Source organism: Poeciliopsis prolifica, unplaced genomic scaffold, assembly GCF_027474105.1.
Source record: "Poeciliopsis prolifica strain line A6 unplaced genomic scaffold, Auburn_PproV2 SCAFFOLD016, whole genome shotgun sequence".
Classification (NCBI taxonomy): domain Eukaryota; kingdom Metazoa; phylum Chordata; class Actinopteri; order Cyprinodontiformes; family Poeciliidae; genus Poeciliopsis; species Poeciliopsis prolifica.
Window position 1 is genome coordinate 932,053 of NW_026562391.1, and position 21,971 is coordinate 954,023.

Below are 21,971 nucleotides of genomic sequence, written 5' to 3' on the forward strand. Positions count from 1 at the left end.
TCGTCTGACACACATTCGCCCCGCCCCCTTTACGTCTGGCGTCATCGACGTCGAACGGGACTGTTTGTTCTGGATTTGGGGCGAGGAAGGTCTATGGGCGCTGACAAGCGACTGAACAAGGTAAAAATAGCCTTTAATGGTCCCGTTTGGATGACGGCCGCGTATCAAACAAAAGCGTACGGCTGTGGGGGTCTGCTGAAGTGTTTAAAATGGTCTTCGTTGGCGTATTTTCCGCGCTGTCAGTGAGTGCTTCAGCAAGCGGAGCATGAGCTGTCCTCGCAGGCCTTGTACCGGTTTGGCTACACGGGATATATGTCGTTCCGCCTCATATTTGCGTGCGGTTTCGTCTCCTCGTGAACGTTCCGTGTCGTATCTTCCACGTCTCGGTACTTTTGTTGAGGTGACTTACGTGACAGGTGTCACTCGGTGCTGTCAGTGTTCATGTTAGCGGCAGGTCGCTGGGACGCTAGTCAATTAGCTGCTAGGCTGTTTGTTTGTAGCCCCGTAGGCCGTATTCGTGACATAAGTTACGTCCTAATGGGTGCGTAGATTATGCTCTATGGCGCAGAAGCTCATGTGAAGGGCGACGTACGGCGTTTCGAGAATACCACCAGTGCCGTCGGAGTGGTATTCTAAAACACCGTTTACGTACACAGCTGTCACTTGATCACGGCGACCCACAGTCGTGGAAGGTTAGCGAGGAAAGGTTTGCGGCAAGCTGGGCTTTTAAGGTTTTGTTTGGGTCAGATTGCGTCACGAATTTTAATGGACACATTTTATGGTGGCGAACCGAACAAATGTAGTATTTTTTTTATTACCTCGGTGTGTGGAGGTTGTGGCCTTCTTTAAAATACGCAATGTATTCTTTAACGTAGAATCTGATTTTTTTTTAAGTAGCGCTAATCAAAGTTAAATATTAAGTGCTATGTTAGGCATTGTGCTATTAACGTCAGAGTGGATCACAATTTGTCGCTCTTAAAATACCTGATTTGACTAGACTGCAAAATTGTCTCCTTTTGATCATTGGCAGGTCAACAAAATATTGGTCTGAAGGATGTTATTGAAAAAAGGATTAAAAACTTTCAAACGATCCCAAGATTATGCGTATATTCAAGATTTCAAATGAAATTCAGTGTTGAAAGCTGAAATTTTGAAATCCGTAGATTTATGAAAACCACATATGTTAGAATGTGATTCATCATCATCTTTACAGAAACAAATAGATCTACATGAGAATAAAAGGAAAATTATCATTTATCCAGTTTATTCAATCCATATAAGATGGTTATTCTGTGGGATAATTTCGCTACTTATTTTTATATATTTCCAGCAATAAAAGCAAGCAGTAAAATATTTCCACCTTAAAACTAATGGTGAACTTTAAAAACCAAAACACACAACAATTACTAAATTGCTTATTAAATAGCTTTCTGTTGAGATAATTTACAAAGTTTCCTTGTGACGATGCAGAACCGTAATTTTTCTTTTTCTTTTGAGCTAAAAATGTTTGGAAGTAAAGAATGAAATTCTACTTCAGTTCCAAGTAATTGAATAAAATGGCCAACAAAAAAGTAGGCCATTTTAAATATCCTTTAATGACACACACAATAGTGGAGGACTGAATCAAAATGTACAATAAACACCTGCTGATGTAGTTGAAGCATTTAAATAAACAAGCTTGCTGTTATTTGAGAGAATGGCACAGAACATACTGGAAAATATGCATTGAGCAACGGCAAAGAAACTATAATAACATGTTAGTATCACAGTTATGCATTTTAATATTATCCACCACTAACCAGAAGCTAATGCTAGCTAATTTGCTGGGCAATTGAAATTGTTGGCAAACCTGCTGTAAGCTAAAAACATGCACTGCTCCAGATTTCGCGCTTGCAATCTTTTGTTTGCCCTAATAACTGTAATAGACGGGACTCTGGTTATTTGAACGGTGAATATGATGCATGTCTTTCTCATAAACAAGAGAAATGACTTAATAGTGATTCTATGTTGAAAGAGGAGCGAAGTGGGAAGCGTCAGCTCTGCTCCAAACTTTGATTTTGGTTCGACTTAAAAACCGAATGAACAGTTTTGAAGCCACACCTTTGTAGAACTGTCGTTAAAAATAGAAAATGACTGGAGTAAAAATTATAGTCAAAATATGAAATGTTTTGTTCCTATTTTGGTGGAAACTGGATTTTATGTTCACTAATGAATATTGTATGTTTACCCCATTGTGTTACTGGATATTAAAAATTACAACTTGCACTAGCAAGTAAAAGAGATCTCAGAAATTGAGAGATTTTAGTTGCATAATGAAATTAATGTACTTATCAAGAAACCTGTCTAATTAAAACTCTGATCAGATTTTTTTTCTAACACTGCTGGTCACAGTATCGTATAATTATCCTGTTTTCATTGGTTACTTAACGAATTCGGACATGTCTCGACTTAGACCTCGGGCGCTCACTCTCTGTCTCTCTGTGTGTCTCTCTCGCAGGTTTGACACTCGCCTCTCTATGTGTTGTGGTTTCCCTGAACTCACAGCGTGTCGCTGACAAGCATCCCGTGTTTCCTCAGAAAGGTGCCGCCTCACCAACTGAGATATGATTACACTAGTGGAGTAGACCACAGCGGCACAGCATCAACCATGTGAGTTCCTCAAAGATCGTTTCTCAGATCAGGTCAAAATTAGCAACACAAAAGTGCAGGAGATAAAACACAATCTGGACCAGGGATTTATTCAAGTTCAAAGGATAAACGGAGAGGAGCTCATCAAGAACCTATTGCATTGAAAGCTGCAGAAAAAGTTAGCACTGCTGTCATCTCAAGCATCATCTAATGAAATCCAAAGTTTTTGCTTTGATGATTTAGTCAAGTCGACTTAAAGTTTGCTCTTCAGTTGCATCGTAATGTCGACAGAGTACTTAATGTTATAATGGTGTTGTCTCCTGGGAAAACCTGCATGGAATTGATGCTTGATCCAAGACTAAGCAGTGCTGTGTTTTTATTTTAAAGGGGCAGTTTTATGTAAAATCAACTCTTTTTTTATGCTATATTGGTATTTTTTCATTAAAAACATACCTGGAGTATTGCCTTGAGTCTCTCATGCATGTTTGAGAAATCCTTTAATCTCCCATGGCAAACATGCAGGTGTGCCAAACGCCTTGGTGGACCGAGCCCCACCTTTGAGGACTGGTTCCTCCTCGGAGCTGCAGTTTCTAAGTTTCTGAGCTTCTCAGCTCCTTCAGACTAGCCAGCAGCAGTGGAACTTGATCTCATTATATGAGCTACTTCTCAGAGCAACGCTGGTAAAAAAAAAAAAAAAGTACTGTTAAAGGGTTAGTAGAGGAGCAATGTTGTGATTATTTCCTGAAGGTGGAATTTCAGAAAGAGGATGAGTTTTTTAAAGAGACAGAAGCCTATTTTCAAGCCGTGAAATTTCTTTTGAGTCATATTTGGTGTTCAGTTTATAACAACTGAATGGAACATAGTTATGCTTTTAAATATCACTGTATGCCTGGAAAATACACAATAAATGTTGACATTACCTTTTCCTGCTGAAGCTTACCAACACAATCTCCAAAGCTTTACACATTCAATACTCTGAATACTAGGCACTACTGCTGTAATTTTGAAAGCTATAATGAATCGGATAAAACACACTGACATTACCTTATCACTTAAATTTTGAAATATTTTCATTGTAGATTGAGGACTTGCATGGAATAATTTAGGTTTAGTATGGTGTTTAACATGGTGTTTTGCACGAGAGACCAAATGCATCTGGATTCAGTTTAATGCCTATTTAGTGCTGGCATGTTAATGCAACACCACTAGTACTACGTCAAAAAGCAAGCTAAAAGTATAACATTTTTAGTAAGCTCCTTTCGTCTTTTCACAAATCGGCAACGGAGAAGCTTGTGTTCTGCGCTCAAGGGAGTTTTCACATCTAAAGCTGGCGTCACAGAACCACATGGATGCAGAGTGGAAGTCAGCAGAGTGGGTTTAGAGAACTACAAGTAAAATCTGTGTCTAAAAACGTGAAAAGGTTTAAACCCCATCGGTGACGTGTGACTCCCTCTCGATTTTTTTTATTTCCACTTCCAGGCTTGACCTTTACTGAAGAAACTACCGTTGGTTGAGGTCCGGCGGTCTGATCTATAGGTGCACATCAACAAGTCAAGCGTATCTTTATGGAAAGAAATGAGGCGTGTGGCGCACGCCGCTGCACTAGTCCCGGTGTGTTACGTCTTAAATCAGCCGATCAGCCACTCACACACACTTTAGTGACGTCTCTGCATCACACCTTCAAACCAGATCACACGTCTGGTTTGAAATCTAATCTAGATCACACGTCAAACCAGATGTGTAATCTAGATTAGATGACATCTCACCTCATACAGCAGAGATGAGATATTCACCTACATAAATACACAAACATTTTCTTTACTGTATAATAGGATTAAATGCCTGTTGGAGATCATTTAGAATTACTGAAATCAATTCTGTTTGCTAAATCCTTGAATGATTGAACAGAATTTTAAATATTTGATTTATATTGAGCCACATCTGTTTATCAGTTTGCATGAGATCACAAGAACAAAACGAAACAATAAAGAAGAAAGTGTAAAAATACTCATCTTAGCACATTAAAAAATTTTGCCAACACTGCCAGAATTAAAAGGAAAAAGTTTTTTAACAGAATTTATGTTAATATTTGGCGACAACTGTTAATGGCCCTGCATAGGGCTCTCACTTCCTCATTTGGCAGGTTGGAGATTTTGTCGAAGTGTTTGGGTAACTTTTTGTTTTTGTTTTTGGATGGGGGAGGATAATCAGAATTCACCCTTGCTTTTTACAAGTAATGATACATTCTGTGAGTTTGTGCCATACTTTATGCACAACTAAACGTTTTGATGTTATTTGTTGTTGTTTTTTTGTTTGTTTGTTTTGTTTTGGGGTTGTTGTTTTTTTTGGCGAAGTTGAAATTACGGTTACTGACATTATTGTCTTGTGTTTGCATTTCATTTGGAGTTGAAGCTGCATTTACTCCTTTATGTCCAAACCAGCATTAATATTTGTTAGTAGGAACAAATATTTCTACAAAAAAAAAAAAAAAAAAAACAATTCACGTTTTTTTTTTTCTTACATTTGATACAGACATCTGTGGTTTAATATCGGCCGATCTGATACAGAGAAACAGTGCTGAATTGGCGGGGTTTGTTGTTTGTTTTTTTTATAAATACAGACATAAATGTACTGCTCTGCCAGTACAGCACACTTAAATTCACAAGCTTGGTCAAACACGTAAAAACATAACTTTAATTTGTTCACTTGATTAGTGCAATTAGGAGAAAAACAGCCAATCTAAAATATATAATAAACTGAAACTGACTGACAGCTAAAAAATAAACTAGATTTTTTTAGATTGTAGAGATCCGCCCCTCTGGATTGGGCACATTGTCACCAATACCCAATGTAGACTTTATTTTGATATCTGTATAGATACAGAGATTGATGTCTGATCGGTGCATTTCTACTTATAATCAGTACTTTTTAGTAAAGTTTAAGAAGTTCACAGCTTTTATTTTGTCATTTTCTTTAGCCTTGTTAATCGATGAAACACAAAGTACATGAAGACAAAGTTAGCTGCAGTTTCTAGCTCTAAGTTGTCACGTTTTTCTCAGAAAGTTGGGGCTTTTTGTTTCTGTTGTACCCAGAAGCCTTTGAGGTTTGAGCAGAAAAACAACAGTAACTTATTAAAATATCTGCTCAAGCGTTGGCTTTCTGTTAGTTTTGCGTCTTTCTGTCAACGGCAATGCCCTTGATGTTGTTTCACGATCGTCCTTTCAGAGGGTCAAAGGAGGAATGTAATGGCCTGAGGGGGTTCCCCCCACTACAACCTGCCCCTGCCAGGTCCAACCCATCTCACCTGTCTGCTCGGTCACTGCAACCCTCTGCTGTGATGGGAGACGGACTGGAGGCGGGCAGCAGCCAGCACCTCCCTCCCGCCACGGCGCCTCTCCCCTTCAACCCCCCTCCTCCGGAAACATGGAACCCCTCCAGACCCAAACGACAGACCAACCAGCTACAGGTAGCTTCACTTCAGCTCGTCCTCCTGTCCTCATTAGCCTGCGGTTCCCCTCGAACCAATAATTTTTCTTTTTGTTTTGTCTGTGCTCTTTTCAGTACCTGCTTAAAGTGGTGTTGAAGACATTATGGAAACACCAGTTTGCATGGCCCTTCCAAGCACCTGTAGATGCAGTGAAACTTAATTTGCCTGTGAGTCGTGTTTTCTTTATTTTTTACATACCTGAAGTCGCAACGTATGGCCGGTGTTGCCACAGAAGCTGCTGTCAATTTATTTCACATGCGAACGCCACACAGTCGTGCAAATAGATGCCTTCCACTCGTAAACACATCAGAATTGAAAGATTAAAGGAAATAAATACTTAAAAAATTAGCTGAAAACAGACTAGTTTGTTGGTATAAATATCACTACTTTAATCTTGTTTTTGTTCCTGTTGTAGTTGGATCTTTATATTGAATTAATAATTGCGAAAATATATAGTGGGAGCTTTTAGTCAGTTTATGAATGAGGCAATGTGGACTCAGTTTTATCATATTTTGAGGGTCTTGTTTGATAACAAAAGTAGCTATAAGAAGTAGCTATAAGTAGGTTACTGTATTGCTGCTACAGCAATTATAACTCCATGAACACAAATACTGCTCTGGAAAAACATTCCTGTTTGAAAAATGCTTCTTTAGGACACCAACCAGCATTAAAAAATATGATTTGTACCATTAAACTGCACAAAGTAACTGCATTTAATCATATTTTCAAATGTATTGCTACTCGTACTGAACATACAGTGGAGAAAATAGTATCAGTAACAATCCTGATAATATGGACAGTTTTTAATTGTGATTTTATTTGGAATTCATCAGTCCACTTTACACAGAGTTGTCAATTTCTTTACATTTCTTCTGGTTTTTCCCCCCAAAGGACTACTACAAGATAATAAGGAGTCCTATGGACATGGGCACCATAAAGAAACGTCTGGAGAATAACTACTACTGGAATGCCCAGGAGTGTATCCACGACTTCAATACAATGTTCACAAACTGCTACATCTACAACAAGGTCAGCCGAGGTCACACGCTGAAATCACACTTAACCTTCACGAGCGACACATTGTGTTCTTCTTTTACAACATTACAGAAAAACAGGGCTTTAGTTCATCTGTTATGAGCAAAGTTTTTTAAAAAAATTTAAGAGTAATTTTTTGTACCACACAATATCTTGCAAAATTGTTCCATTTTTAAACTTCTTGTCATGTCGCAACCTCAAATCTCAATGCATGTGTTTGGATTTTATTGTAAAAGCGTGCTTTCAGTCTGAAATGCGGTCGGGTTTTCATATTGTCTCTCACTCCTTCAGCCTGGGGATGATATCGTCCTTATGGCAGAGGCTTTGGAAAAGCTCTTCCTGCAGAAGATCACAGAGATGCCGCAGGAAGAGGCGGAGATCCCCGTGGTCACTACGGGTCGTCGTGTAGGCAGGCGAGAGCCCTGTGAGTAAATTTACCTTCAAATACACGTTTAATCACGAACATCTGGTTTCTGGCAGATGTAATGTGGAAAGTAGCTGAGAAGACTTGTTTTCATTGATGTGTAAATGGTGCTAACGTGACTCATTGAGTTTGTCAGGACACCTACAGGCTTAAACTTGTCTTTGTGGAACACAATTCTAATGGTTAAATCAGGTTTTGTTCATTTGATGCGCTTCAGGTGTGTAATTTCCTGCTATTTGAAATGATGTCATGTGTCTTACATCTGAAGTTTGTCTTGAATGTTATTTAAAGCGGCATTAAAAAGTCTTGAATTTAACTTGCCTTAAGCTGTAGGAACCCTGAAAACGGCTCTCCGTGGTGTTTCTCTTCCCTCTTGTCCTCACATATCCATTCTTCGTTGCAGCTCTAATGACCATGTCGGATTCAGGCCAAGAGTCATCCTCTCCATCAACGACCCCGCATACGAGAGGCTTTTCATCGCCCCCAACCACTCCACACACCCGTGGTACACCAACCCTCCCCTTAACCCAACCTTTACCTCAGCCTCTCATCCAGCCCATAACACAGCAAATAACCCAGCCCATAACCCAGCCCATAACCCAGCCCATAACCCAGCCAATAACCCAGCCCATAACCCAGCCCATAACCCAGCCCTTAATCCAGCCCTTAATCCATTCCTTATCTCAATCATTACCCCAAACTGCACCACAGGCTTTAGCCCAGCCTTTAGTCCTCTCGCAAATCCAGACACAACCCCCACGGGTGCCTCCTACACCCACAAACCACGCTTCACATCTTGGACCCCAGTTCGCCCTCTCCACCCCAGACATCCTAGCCCAAGGCATGACGTCTGTCCCCCCTCCAGCTATGACGCACCCAGGCCTCCATCCTCCGCCGGTGCTGCAGAGCTCCCCGGCCCTCATCAAGGTAACCAATGACTCCACGTTTTGTTGTGTTACACGCATCTAAATATTTCTGTTCTGATGGAAAATCCCAACTCCACGTCAACAGCAAAAGAAAAGCCAGAAGAGGAAAGCAGACACCACCACCCCCACCGCCAACGACCAGCTGAGCGAGTCGCCCCCGGTGTCCGACGTGACCCGGCCTCGCCGAGACAGCGCCCGGCCGACAAAGCAGCCCAAACGGGACTCGTTGCAGCCGGACTCCCAGCATCACATGGGAGGAGGCCTGGAGATGGGCGGCACGGCGACGTCCAAGCGCCAGGATCAGCTCCGCTTCTGCGCACGACTCGTTAGAGAGATGCTGTCCAAGAAGCACATGGCGTACGCCTGGCCTTTTCACAAACCCGTTGACGCCAAAGCTCTGGGCCTGCACGACTACCACGACATCATCAAGCACCCGATGGACCTCAGCACCATCAAGGTGACCTCTAGCGTTACTTCTGCAGTAACTTTTTGGGATTGCGTGAATGACTTTATATGTGCAGTATAATCCAGATATTTACATACTGTATAAAAAGACATTACCATCAGCTGTGTTTCCATTACAAATGTGTGCCCAATTTTGTCAATATTTTGCTAATGTTGCAAACTAATTAATCACGTCATCAGACTCTTACCACTTCCTGCCGTCTTCTTTTTTGTTTCCTCCAGTAGCAACATCTGGTTGTTGATCACATGACTCGTGTGATGTGAAAAATTGTAGCGCAAAAAAGTTTTTCTCAAAAAAGTTTTTTCTAAATTGTCGTGTTTCCATCAAGCTAATTTCTTCGCTCAACAATATAGTGAATGGAAACACAGTTAGTGATGTCAAGACTTTGGAACTTTCTGATTGGTTGATTCTATTGGTGGGACTCAATTAAAGATTTTAAGTGAATCACAGGATTTGTAGTTAATCTCATTTTAATCCAAAATTATTATCTTGAAAAAGGACTGAATAATTTGAGTTTGTATAAATAATTTCACAGTTGTAAATGACCTAAAACGGGAAAATTTGATAGATTTAATGTTAGACTGTGTGAATTTCTGTTGACTCATAATCTAAGAGGTCTTCATTCATTTGAGTCAAATAATATTTTAAACGTTTTATCATTTCAAATGTTTTTGTCTCCGTCAGAAAAAGCTGGATAACAGGCAGTACAGAGACGCTGAAGAGTTCGCTGCAGACGTCCGGCTGATGTTCTCCAACTGTTACAAGTACAATCCTCCAGATCACGACGTTGTTTCCATGGCGCGTAAATTACAGGTAAATACAGCAGCGTGCAGGGGAGCGAAAAAAAATCAGGCGTTACGAATTTATTCATTTGATTTTAAAAAATTTAAAAAAAAGACTCCAGACAAACACAACTTATGATATGCTGCTATTTGGGATTTTACAGGGAAAAATGTTCTGTTCGCATTATTTCTGGTGGGATCATCACCAATGGTTACTTTCAAAACGGTAACCCGTTGGCTCATTTCTAAAATAATTAAGGTATTCTACACGTTTGTTTTTTCCTGTTTAAAACCGCTTTTTATTTCAATCTACTTTTTACAAAGTGAATTCATTTTTCTATCCCACAAGATAAAATGTACACAAAACTTTACTCTTCAAAAAGTGAATTATATGTGAAAAGCACCATTGCAGCTTGACATAAATAAATCTGTGCATTTCAATGTAATATGTATTTAAAAATTATGGGGCTTAACTGGGAATAAACAAGTAATAAGTCTCGGGTTGGAGTGCAACGCCAAAGAATAGAAATATACATATTTATTAGGAATATGTATTATTTTATCATGCTGTTTGTGGAAATTGTATGACATGCACATTATCTACACTAATAAATGTTATCAAAGTGAGACGTAGGCGTTTTTTTTTTTCTCCGTGCATGAATACACAAACCAACACAATAACAGGAAACTATAGCAGACGATCGGTCAAACTTGAAATTTAAACACTTTCAAGAGACAAATGACTCATGTTGTTTTTTTTCTCTTTCACCTGCACTATGCTGAAGTTCACGTTTAAAAAAAAATGTTTGAACTTCAAACCATTAAACATTAAAATGGTTTTATTCCTCATCGGATGGTAATTAGATGCTCCATGTTTGTTTTGATGAAGTTGCCCAGAAAGGGAACACACTCTCTCCACACAGCACTTTGTAGAGACCTACCTCAACCTACGTTAAACATAAAAGAAGAAATATAAAAATATTATATATATATATGAGTTTCCTGTCACTGGTCAGCCCACTCAAGCTGAAAATCCTCTGATTTGCAACCCAGTTTCCCCGTTCATCTTTACTTGCGCTGCAATGACTTCACCTCATTTCTTCCTCTCATTTCTTCGCTGGGTTTCATTCAAGAATTTCTGCATCGATGTTTGTGGAAGCTTTCATTTTTTTGTGTGTTGTTTTTAATGAATCCATAACATGTTAGTTCAAAGCGCAATGCAGCAGCAATCTGATGCAATCTGAGGCGTTAACGCCACCTAGTGGAAGCAAGCAGGATGGCCACAGGACAAAACAAGACGGTTATTTATAAGAACATTTAATGTTTCAATTTAGTTTTACTTTCTTTACAGATCTGTACCGATCCACTTTTTTAAACTTCCAATACCGATAACTGAGGTTTAGTATCAATCAGTCTGACAAATGCTGAATTTACTTAAATTAAAATAAAATTAAAAAGAAAGCATTACAAAGTTATTTATTAACTCTCCATCAGCACACCAATAGCTTCACAAACTTGGTCAAACATGTAATAATGACACAACTTTAATTTGTTTAGTCAGTGCAAATAGGAGTAAAGAGCCCATGTAAAATAAATAATACAGAAACTTAAAATGGTCAAACGTGTAAAAATAAACTGCAACAAACCTTCATTCAAATGGTTCAAAACGTGCAATTACAAAATCTAATGTAAATAATAAACGTGACGCATAGAGTTAGGCTGAATAGTTCAGGCACATTGTCACCAAGATCTAGAATTTATTTCAATTTCTGGATCAATACAGTTGATAGAAACTGGATCAGTATGAGATCGTTGCATCTCTCCTGATCTGACATCCAGAAATTATGTTAACACTTCAGGATTCAAAATAAGCAAACCATCCTCAGTCCGTCTGAGACAAATTGTCTCGAAGTGAGAAACTTTTTGACCTGAGAGTTTCTGCTGCTGTCCTCCACCAACAGGACGTGTTTGAGATGCGCTTCGCCAAAATGCCAGACGAGTCCGAAGGCCCCACCCCGGTCTCCACTCCGTCGTCGGCCCTCCTCTCCATCCCCACCACTCGACAAGCCCCTCCTCCGTCAGCTGCGTCGGAAGACAACAGCTCGAGTTCCTCCGACACCGAGTCGTCCAGAGGAGACTCGGAACAGGAACGACAACAGCGACTGGCCGAGCTACAGGAGCAGGTCGGAGCGATGCTGTCCAAGCATTTTGCAACCTTTGTCTTTTTTGGTTGTTGTTTTTTGACATTGAAATGTCAAAACTATTTATGATAGTTCATGATTATTTATGATTAACTACTTAAGCCTGTTGCAACAATCAGTCACATAATACATTAATATGGGCTCAAATTTGATTTTGATGATCAATGTCTGAATTATGTTTGCTTAGACTTCTTACTTCCTTTTATTTATTTCTGCTTTATTTATTGTGTTTTCCAAAATATTTCTGAATATTTTGGATTTTTAAAATAAACTGAGTTCCAGGGTTGAGTGTCAAAACAGCAACGCAATTGCAGTAGTTTATTTATTACCCAGTTAGATTTATTTCAATAGGTTCTGATAAAGTTATTTAAAGAAACTACATATTTTTTCTTGTATGTTTCAGATTGAATATATTTGTCTGGAGTTAGTGTGTACTTTCTGCAACGCTAGGAAATTGTTCACTCTTATTTTAGTTGGGTTTTCAGCAAAAATCACTGGTTTTATTCATTTCCAAGTGAAAATCCAAGACTTTTTATATTTTTCAAAACAATTTTTCTTTTTTCTTTTCTGGGTCAGGCAGTGAAAATTTCACCCTAACATTTGCTCTATGTTTCTATGTGCATCGACCGTCTGATACCAACAGTTCACAACAAATGTCATCATAAAAAAAGAAGTCAGTTGAATTCAGTCTTTGGGTTAGAGAATGGAGGGTGGCTTTACACAACCACGGAGGGGATTATTCACGTCTTGTGGTGTTTTTTGACCTAATCTGTGTGTTTTTGAACCTCCTAGCTCAAAGCTGTTCATGAGCAGCTGGCGGCGCTCTCCCAGCCACCGACCAGCAAGCCCAAGAAGAAAGAGAGAGACAAGAAGGAGAAGAAGAAGGAAAAGCATAAAAAGAAGCAAGAAGCTGAGGAACCGGCAGAAACCTCTCCTCCCCCGATGCTTCAGACTTCGAAGAAAAGCAAGAGTAAAGATCCCGTCACAATAAAGGAGAAGAAGAAGAAGCCCAGGTACGTTTTCTTTTGCAGAATTCAGTCACGATGTCTCTGCTTGAAGTCGGACTAAATCAATTATTTGTTTGTCCATCGCAGTAAGAAGGAGGACGTCAAAAACAGCCGGCCAGCTCCGGCCCCTCCGTCGGGACCCATCGCTCTTCTGCCTTCGGCTTCTCTGGAAGCGGAGGACGACATCGGTGTGTTTAATGAGGCGAAGCATGACTGCTTTTGGAAACATTCAGAATATGACTTCATAGAAATATATACATTTCTAGACTCATTTCTGTCCCATTGTTCCATCCAGTTTTATGTAACAAGCTTGTATAAATTTATATCTAAAAATTTTTTTTATATTTTAAAGTTAACATCAAATATATGAAATCTTATTTGTGGTTAATCAAAGACCCAGTGTAAACCTCTGTAATGTTTTTTTTTTCTTCTTCTTCTTCAGATCTTGGCTCTTGCAAGCCGATGTCGTACGAGGAGAAGCGCCAGCTGAGCCTGGACATCAACAAACTGCCCGGCGACAAGCTGGGCCGAGTCGTGCACATAATCCAGACGAGAGAGCCGTCGCTGAAAAACTCGAACCCCGATGAGATCGAGATCGACTTTGAGACCCTGAAGCCGTCTACGCTGAGGGAGCTGGAGAAATACGTTTCTAGCTGCCTCAAGAAGAAGAAAAAACCTTCAGGTGGGTTTTGGTTGAAAAAGATGGACATCAGAAACCCGTTTTGTGGGCACATTTAGCATCAACTTTGTTGTCAAGAATTTGTCTGGGTGACACGTTTTAATAAAAATAAATATTTGATTTCCTTTTCTTTTATTTGAATCAGGGTTTTTTGATTTCACTTTCTTAAAAAATTACAAATGACAGAACATATTCTCAAAAAACTGGCTTTTGTTTCTTTCAGTCATCTTTTCTGTCTGTTCAAAGTCCAAATAATTAGAAATTTCAAAACAAGCTTGTCAAACAAGATGGCGGCCCACAATGTGCTGACATCACTCAGAATTATAGGAACTCAATGAATGCAGAGGTGAAAAACAGCCACGATTTTCTAAAATTAAATCTTCAAAAACAAAAATGAATTGATCAAATTGATTATCGAGTGGCTTACAGTCTTTTGCCAACAACAAAACCGAAATCTTACAACAGCTAAAATCTGACGCCTCGCCATTTTTGTTTACATTTTGTGAGGAAATAAGTTGCGCTCAGTGTCGCTTCCCTCAGCGGTTCTCGGCACAGCGCCTCCAGCGGGGAGGAGGGGAATTGGTTTTTCCAAACGATTTGGTTTGTTTGGCTCAGAACAGTGTTCACTTTACATTTATTGATTAAAACTGAACCGTCTGATCGACTGATTCAAAATCTACAATACTTGCACCGCTGAATTCCAAATTGTTTTGTTCTGTACGGATTATTTAAACACAGTTCAATTTAGGATTTGTTGTGTTTATGCCAATCTAATATGGATATTAACTAATTCTCTTGTTTTGCTGAAGTTGTAAAAGTTTGATGGATTTTGTTGCAGTCGAGAAGTCTTTGGAAATGACCAAGATAAAGACAGGATCTTCATCTTCAGGCAGCAGTGACTCCTCAGACAGCGAGGACTCTGAGAATGGTAAGGTCTTGACTTCACTTTTGTGTTTTTACTGATTGGCACCTCGATTATTCAGCCTGTAAGTGTTTCGTCCTCCCTTGAATCTCATCCATCTTGTGTCTACAGGGCTGGTTCCCAAGCAACAGAAGAAGACGTTACCCAACAAGGACTCCAAGAGAGGGAACCACCAGCCACTTCCTTCTCCTCCTCTTCCTCCCAGTGGGATGCTCCCAGTTGCCCCCGCGCCTCAAACCCAATCCCAGCTGTTCCAGTCCAAGCCCCCGTTTGTATCCGCTCCCTCTGTCCCGCCACTGGACTCGTCTCAGCTGCTGTCCTCGGGTTTCGACCCTCTGGCACATTTCATGAGTTCCCACCTGACCGAGTCAAACGCGGAGTCCGGCGCCGCCGTTACCACCGCCGAGGCGGCTTTACCCCCGGGCCTGCTGAATGCCAACGCACCCCTCAACCAGACGCCGACCGATACGCATCCCTTCCTGAACCAGCATCCCATCGTTCCTTCCCCAGGTTGGTATTTCAAAGCATATCCACATAGTAGCCTAAATTCTTCTTTAAAGGGGATGTTTTATGAAAACTCAACATTGTTGAGCTTTGCATCATGTTATAATGTCATTCAATCATTGAAAACGTGACTGGAAGGTTGCCTTGATTCATTCATGCAATGCAATATGTTTCTCCGTATCGTCCGGTCTCAGTCTAAACCCTAATTTCCACACATTGCTACGTTTGTAATAGAATACGTCTTGATAGATTGTTGGATTACGCTTTAAAGGTTGTCCCCTCCTTCTTTGTCTTCCATGTTTGCAGCCGTCCACATCGCTCTCCCCCAGCAACCATCCAGACCCAGCAACCGCGCTGCGCCTCTTCCGCCCAAACCGCCGCAGCCTCCTCCATCCTTGCTGCCTACCCTGCCTCCTCCGCCACCCTCCGCCCCCGCCCAGCTCCAACCCACACTTCCCTTAAGCCTCCCGCAGCCGGTCCTCCGCGCACGCGTCCCGTCGCCACCGTCGCACGGCATCCTGGGTACCCTCTCGGCTCAACCTCCTCAGGCGTTGCTGGAGGACGACGAAGAGCCCGTGCCGAACAGCTCCGAGACGCCGCCGCCCCTCAGCCAGGTTCACAACCTGCTGCAGTCGCTGCAGCCCCGGTCCAGCATGCCGCTGCAGCCGCTGCACACACACTTGCCCGGGCAGGCCGCTTCCCAGCTTCTGCAGTCGATACACACGCAGGGCTTGGCGGCGGCACCGCCCGCCCAGACTCAGAGACACGTTCCAGCTCACGTTCCCCAGCTGTTCCCAAATTCCCATACGCCGGCATCCCAGCAGCTGAAGGGCGCCGTCCTGCAGCAGAAGGTCCAGCAGCTCCAGCATCAACAGCAGCCGTCCCCACACAACACAGCAGAGGCCTTCTCAACTAAAGGTACCACATTGAAACTTTGTTGTTTTATTTTGTTAAGCCTTTATTTAACCAGGTAAGTTGATTGAGAACAAATTCTCACTTTCAGCAGCCTCCTGCTCAGAGAACATTGAAGGGGGAGCATTTTTGAGCTTATGGTATTATTCTCTCATCAAAAACATACCTGGAGTGCTGCTTTCATTCTTTCATGCAAGTTAGAGAAATCCTTTAATTCTTTAAAGAGAAATTCATGGCAACCGTTCAGCTGTTCAAAACACCGGGGTGGACCTAGCTCCGCCTTTGAGGACGAAGCTCCTCCTCAGAGCTGCAGTTTCCAGGCTTCCGCCTGGAAACAACTCCACCACTCTGCTCCTTCAGACTAGCCAGCAGCAATTAGCAAACACCTGTTGGAACTGCGTATGTACTGGCCTACAAACTATTTCTCGGTGAAATGATGGTAAAAAGTTGCGGAAGGGGTAATAGAGGGGCCAGGTTGGAGACTTCCTAAAGGTGAAGTTTCTTAAAGAGATAGACACCCAATTTCAAGGTGTTTAATTTCAAAGTGACATTTCTTTTCATTAATATTTTATACATCTCTATCCATCTCTCTCTCTCTCTTTATATATATATATATATATATATATAATATATATATATATATATATATATATATATATATATTCAAAGGTCAATATTGAAGTTATCATCCTGAGCTTTAATGTTCTTTGCAAGTTGTTTGATTCCTTCTTACATGTTTTCTTTTTCTGACATTTTATATGGCTGAAGTTTCATTTTATTTTAGTTTAGCTTGTTGAAACAGCTGAAAACTACCAGCGTAGTGACAGAGAACAGATTGGAGATAAGTTGAAAAGTTCCACAGCTCTTAACAGCATCAGGACCTTAATTCTAATATGATACAGTTGTTTGGATTTTTACATTTAGTATCTATATATTTATTTTTTGGGTTTTTCCTGTTTGTTTGTTTTTTGATAAAGTTTAGGGTAAATGTTGCCCTGAGGTAATAACTATGCTTTGAAAGGCAGTTGTCATTCCGGTCTGCATCCACACGGTGGTGCTAGAGAGCTCAGCTGTAGATAAATGAACTGTTTGTTCCCTGTGTTTAGGCTGCCTGCGGGAAAGCCCCTCTCCTCTAATGATGCATTCGCCTCAAATGCCTCAGTTTCATCCAATGGGACAGCAGTCACCTTTACAGACCAAGAAGCACGTAAGCAAATCGGCAACGCTACATCACTGTGTCCATTTGCGGCGACGGCACTGAGTTCTGTGTGATTGGGCTTGGCGTAGGAGCAGAGGTCCAACCCGGTGGGCGTTAAAGAGGAGAAGCCTTCGCAGTCTCCAGGTCTGCCGTCATCACCGTTCAGCCCTGCGATCCGCCAAGACGCTCACAAACATGACAACAAACACAGTGAGTGAAACCTTTATTCTTCGCTAAGGAAGGATAAAACATCTTTTCTGTAAGATTGGTCAAATCCAGAGAAAATTTTAAATGTTTAAGTTTTATAGATTTCACAATCAGGCAGATCTGAGTCCAAACAATTTTAAAAAAAGTGCAACATCCCTTTAGTACACAAATCTGGAGTAGGCCTGAAACGACTGAACAGATTAATCGACTAATTCAGGAATTGATTAACTAATGTCTGGATTATACAGACTAAAAAAAATAAAGTTGCTGTAAAAGCAACATGGAGCATTAATTGAGCCAAAATTGTACAAATCATATGCACATTTTTCTTTTAAGATGTTAAAATTCTTCATCTGTAAATGTATTTTCCCCAAAACTCCCTCAAAGCTCCTTGAGTGGCAGAGTTTCACGTTCCTCTGGTTCAAATTCAAATTGTTTAGGCAATAAAATGCTGATTTTTTTTTTATTATTTAAAAAGGGAAGTGAATTGTTTGCATATTTGAATGTATTTATAATATTGTTAAAAAAGTCAGCCTATGCAGTTAAAGAAAAAAAAAGTGCGATTAGTTGATTGTCATCATAGAGTAATTGATTACAAAAAATTATTAGTTAGCTGCAGTCCGAATCTGAAGACGACATAAGCATTATTTTTCAAATTATAAAGGTGCTAAAATGTTAATAAAATGTAACTAAAACTCTTAAATATTTGGAAAAAATATTTGTTGTTGTTGAACATTTAGACATTAGTTTGCAAGAGCTGCCGTTGCTCTGGTTCCTCATTTCTCCCTGAATGTGTGTTCAGGTTTGGAGATGAAGCAGCTGGATGGTTCTCGTCCCGTTTCCCGCCTCCCCAGCTCCCCGTCGCCGCCCGCCTCCCAACCGGAGAACAAAATCAAGCAAGAACCCAAGACCCCCATCGCTCCCAAAAAGACACCGGTATAAAAATACAAAATGGATCAATAAAACCATCTCTATTTCCCATTAACCTCGCCATCTTTCTCTCCCAGGACGTGAAGCTAAAGAACATGAGCTCCTGGGCCAGCCTGGTTCATCGGCCCCAGTCTGCGCCGACGTCATCGCTGCGCTCGTCCAGCGACAGCTTCGAGCGCTACAAGCGCGTCGCCATGGAGAAGGAGGAGCGGGAGAGACAGCTGAAAGCCCAGGCGGAGCAGGCCAAGAGAGTGCAGGAGATGCTACGGTAAGCAGGAGGGACAGACGGCGATACGGATGAGCAAAACAACAAACAAACAAAAACAAAAAAAAAGCGCCCCCTGGGGGAAGTGAGGAAGTTTTTTACTTCTGAATTCCCTCGCAAAACTTTTGTGTTGCTTGGCTTGATTTTGCATCATTTTGAAAAGGCCTACATCAGCGTCATAACATGAATACTTACCGCTGCTTCCTGTTTCCGTGTCACAGCCGCGACGACGACGACACAACGGAGCACAGTCGCCGAGGGAGACAGTCGCCCCTCGCTCCGACCCCCCCACCCGTCTCCTCTCCGCCCACTCACTCCCCTCAGCCGCCCCCGGCTCCCGCCAAACAACAAGCTCCGCCCCCTCCGCCCGCCGCAGCTGCAGCAGCACACAGCGCTCTGGACCAGCAGAGGGACCGGGAGCGCCTCCGCGAACGGGACCGGCGCTTCAGAGAGGCCGTACGCACGTTTGCTTCCTGGTTTTTTTGTTTGTTTGTTTGTTTGTTTGTTTCTCAAAATTTTTTCTTTCATTTGCGTTTTCGGTTTTCTCCGCAGATGGCGGACAACATCGACATCAATTTCCAGAGCGACCTGATGGCGATTTTTGAGGAGAGTCTTTTCTGAAGAGGGGAAAAAAAAAAAGAAAAAGAAAAAAAAAGAGCAGGAGACGAGGACTTGATCAGTTACAACGTTTGCAAATGTACAAGCGTCACGAGAAACAAGAGCTCTGAGATACATGGTTGCCGCCGCCACAGACCCACATCACCGACCGGCCCTAGCAGAAACCTCTCCGCCCCGTTAGCTTGTTGTGACCCGGGTTTCCTGCTCGAAGTTCATTGGTTACTTATTGATCTCCAAGGACGACGACGGGATCAGCAGCCTGAAAATTCTAGGAGAGAATCGAAATTGAATCTCCGTCATTATGTTAAATTATAAACTGGAGCAATTTTTTTTTGTCTTTTTTTTTTTCATTTTTCTTTTTTGGGATTTCTGGGGGACTTTAGCTACCAGGAGAACAACTGAAACCGCCTGCTTTGTTTGTGCTTTTCTCCTCTGCCCTCACTTTCACTGGGGGAATCTGGACTCTTGTGGTTAAGTTTGTACGGTTTTCGTCAGCTGTCATTTAGAAGCTTATTGTTTTCTCAGGATACAGTGTGTTTTGGGTTTTTTTGTTTGTTTGTTTGTTTTTGTTGTTTTTGTTTTTTATAAGACCTCCTTTCACCTTTCACTTCCCCCTCTGCAACAATCAGGAGTGACCACGGAAGAAGCAACCATGTTTCAAAAGTTTTCAAAGTGCGTCCCTTGCCTTAGCGCTCCGGCCTGTAAACTAATCACGCCCTACAAATTATACATATTATATATATATACATATATATATATAAAAATAGATACACAAATATATATATTATATATGACAAAGAAAAATAAGTCATTGAAGAATATGAGAGGGATATCGTTTGTGGAGAGCAAAGCTCGTGTCTGTGTTCATCTCTGAGCTATGGTTTTGATTTTGTAGACTTTACTGTAAAGAAGAAAAACGTAAAAAAAAAAAGAAAAAAAGCAACATTTTTTATGATTCTATTGAGAGGATTGTTTCGTCTGTCTTATTCTCACATTTTCGGTTTTTGTTTTTGTGGTTTTTGTTTTTCTCTTAACTCTATGCCAAAACAAATCCATTGAGTGCTGATAGTTGTTTTAATTTTTTTTTTTGTTTTGTTGTTTTTTGTTTGTTTTTTTTACATGTAAATTGCATTGTCTCTTCACTTTATATTACAGACTGTCATCATTGCTATTTAAATTTTAGCTTCCCCTCCCTCCCCTTCATCTTCCCAGCCTTTTAAATCGAAAGTTATGCAACAGCTTTTCTCTTTCTTCAAAGGAGTTTTACGGGCCTACGTCCCGTCATTTTGTACTTACTGGATAAGTCTGCGCTTAAGTGTTTTAGTCTGTTTTTATTTTATTTTTATATACATTTCTTTCATTATTGTTTTTTTTTTTATTCTTCCCTTCATGTGGATATTTTTAGTCGGTCTTGCCCATCTCGCCTGCCACCATCAGCACAGTTTTAATAGTCTCTGTTGGACTGCTCTTCGTTTTGTCCTTCATCACTCTTGCGTCGCCGTCCGCGGCCACAGCGTTTTGGATTTTGTGTGCCATTGTGTTGATCTGGAAGCGGGAGCTTTTCCCGCTTCCTTGAGGTTTGGCTCGGAGATCCAGGAGTGTTTTCTGCTCTGTCATTTTCTGTATTTTTTTTTCTTCTCATCTTCAAGGTGTCCTGTTTCTCCTTTGCTGTTTTTTGTTTGTTTTTTGTTTTCTTCTTCTTCTTCTTTGATTTATTCTACCCAGAACAATGTGTTGGTGAGTGAGGCATTGAGGTCAATAGATTCATCTTCATATAATGGAGTACAACATCTTTGTTTTTGTTTTTTTGTTTGTTTTATTTTTTTTTAAAGAAAAGTATTAAAATATTTAAAAACCTTACCCTGATCCTCACCCATTTTTCTTCAGAGTCGACCTTTATAGTCACCGAACAGACGCACGACAGAATTTGTTTCGGTAACACACGTGTGACTCGCAAGATGTGGGCGAGAAAGACGGTCGGTCATTAAATCCGTTTATTGAAAATGTCGTTTTCTGCTCTTGAGAAACATCCGTTTGCATTACACTTCATTAGTGAGTGTGATTTTATATCAGTAAACTGCACACAGTAACTGTTTCTCATCACATTTTCAAATTCACTGGTGTTTATTTCTGGAACAGAAAATGGCAGCATTGACAATACAGACAAAGTTGGATTTTTCTAATAAAGGGATTTTCATTGACCATCCAAATACTTATGAGACATTTATTGTGTCAAATGATACGATAAAAGCCCGCCCTAACTCCCAGTCGATTCATGTTGAAAGATCAATCACCGCTGACTTTTAAGAGGCAGGCAGGAATTTCTAAAATGAGTTAACAAGCCATCAGAATAAATGTTGATTTTGAACATAATGTTTCTGTTTGCTTGGCTCTCTGTACATCCCGCCCAGATTCAAATCCAGACACTTTCAAGAGTCCCACAAAGACGAAATGTGTCTTACGGCGGCACTAAAATCACGCTGAGTCAGCATCGGCTGGGGCAAGAAGAGGAAACATAGAAAGAAAAACGGGTAACATCAAAAATATAAAACACAGACGATCCGCTTGAATTAAACAAGAGTGGAGTAAGTGATTCAAAGAACAAGTCAATATATTCTGCGTAATTATACACTGAGCACAGTTAAGCTGACATGGTTGCTAAATAAGCACGTGTCTCACTTCATTCTGCAGCAGAATGAAGTGAGAAACCTCCCCGCACGCAAACGAAAAAGCTTGAGAAACTGTGGCTTTGACAGGTTTGGATTTCTGTAGAGCTGCTG

General features: G+C 40.9%; 1 protein-coding gene across 4 annotated transcripts; it reads left to right on the top strand.

Moving 5' to 3' along the window:
- The first annotated feature begins 40 nt into the window (after positions 1–40).
- On the top strand, positions 41–21,051 carry LOC129367263 (bromodomain-containing protein 4-like). Of its 4 annotated transcripts, XM_055041580.1 has the most exons (23): positions 63–120; positions 2,578–2,649; positions 4,108–4,239; positions 5,854–6,094; positions 6,190–6,282; positions 7,007–7,144; positions 7,442–7,574; positions 7,978–8,501; positions 8,586–8,957; positions 9,651–9,779; positions 11,710–11,931; positions 12,742–12,962; positions 13,044–13,144; positions 13,399–13,638; positions 14,474–14,563; positions 14,669–15,067; positions 15,368–15,979; positions 17,080–17,180; positions 17,261–17,381; positions 18,181–18,314; positions 18,386–18,576; positions 18,795–19,029; positions 19,126–21,051. In XM_055041580.1, the coding sequence occupies exons 4-23, from the start codon at positions 5,966–5,968 to the stop codon at positions 19,192–19,194; spliced, it is 4,254 nt and encodes a 1,417-aa protein (XP_054897555.1). In that variant the 5' UTR covers positions 63–120; positions 2,578–2,649; positions 4,108–4,239; positions 5,854–5,965; the 3' UTR covers positions 19,195–21,051. The 4 variants fall into 4 exon arrangements, with proteins under 4 accessions (XP_054897553.1, XP_054897555.1, XP_054897554.1 ...); XM_055041578.1 differs by lacking the exon at positions 4,108–4,239 and having other exon boundaries at positions 41–120; positions 2,498–2,649; XM_055041579.1 differs by lacking the exon at positions 4,108–4,239.
- The last annotated feature ends 920 nt before the right edge of the window (positions 21,052–21,971 follow it).

Coding starts and splice junctions, on each gene's coding strand:
- LOC129367263 (XM_055041578.1), top strand. CDS start 5,966: ATGGGAGACGGACTGGAGGCGGGCAGCAGCCAGCACCTCCCTCCCGCC. Junction 7,145..7,441: donor ACTGCTACATCTACAACAAG/GTCAGCCGAGGT, acceptor TCACTCCTTCAG/CCTGGGGATGATATCGTCCT. Junction 15,980..17,079: donor AGAGGCCTTCTCAACTAAAG/GTACCACATTGA, acceptor CCCTGTGTTTAG/GCTGCCTGCGGGAAAGCCCC.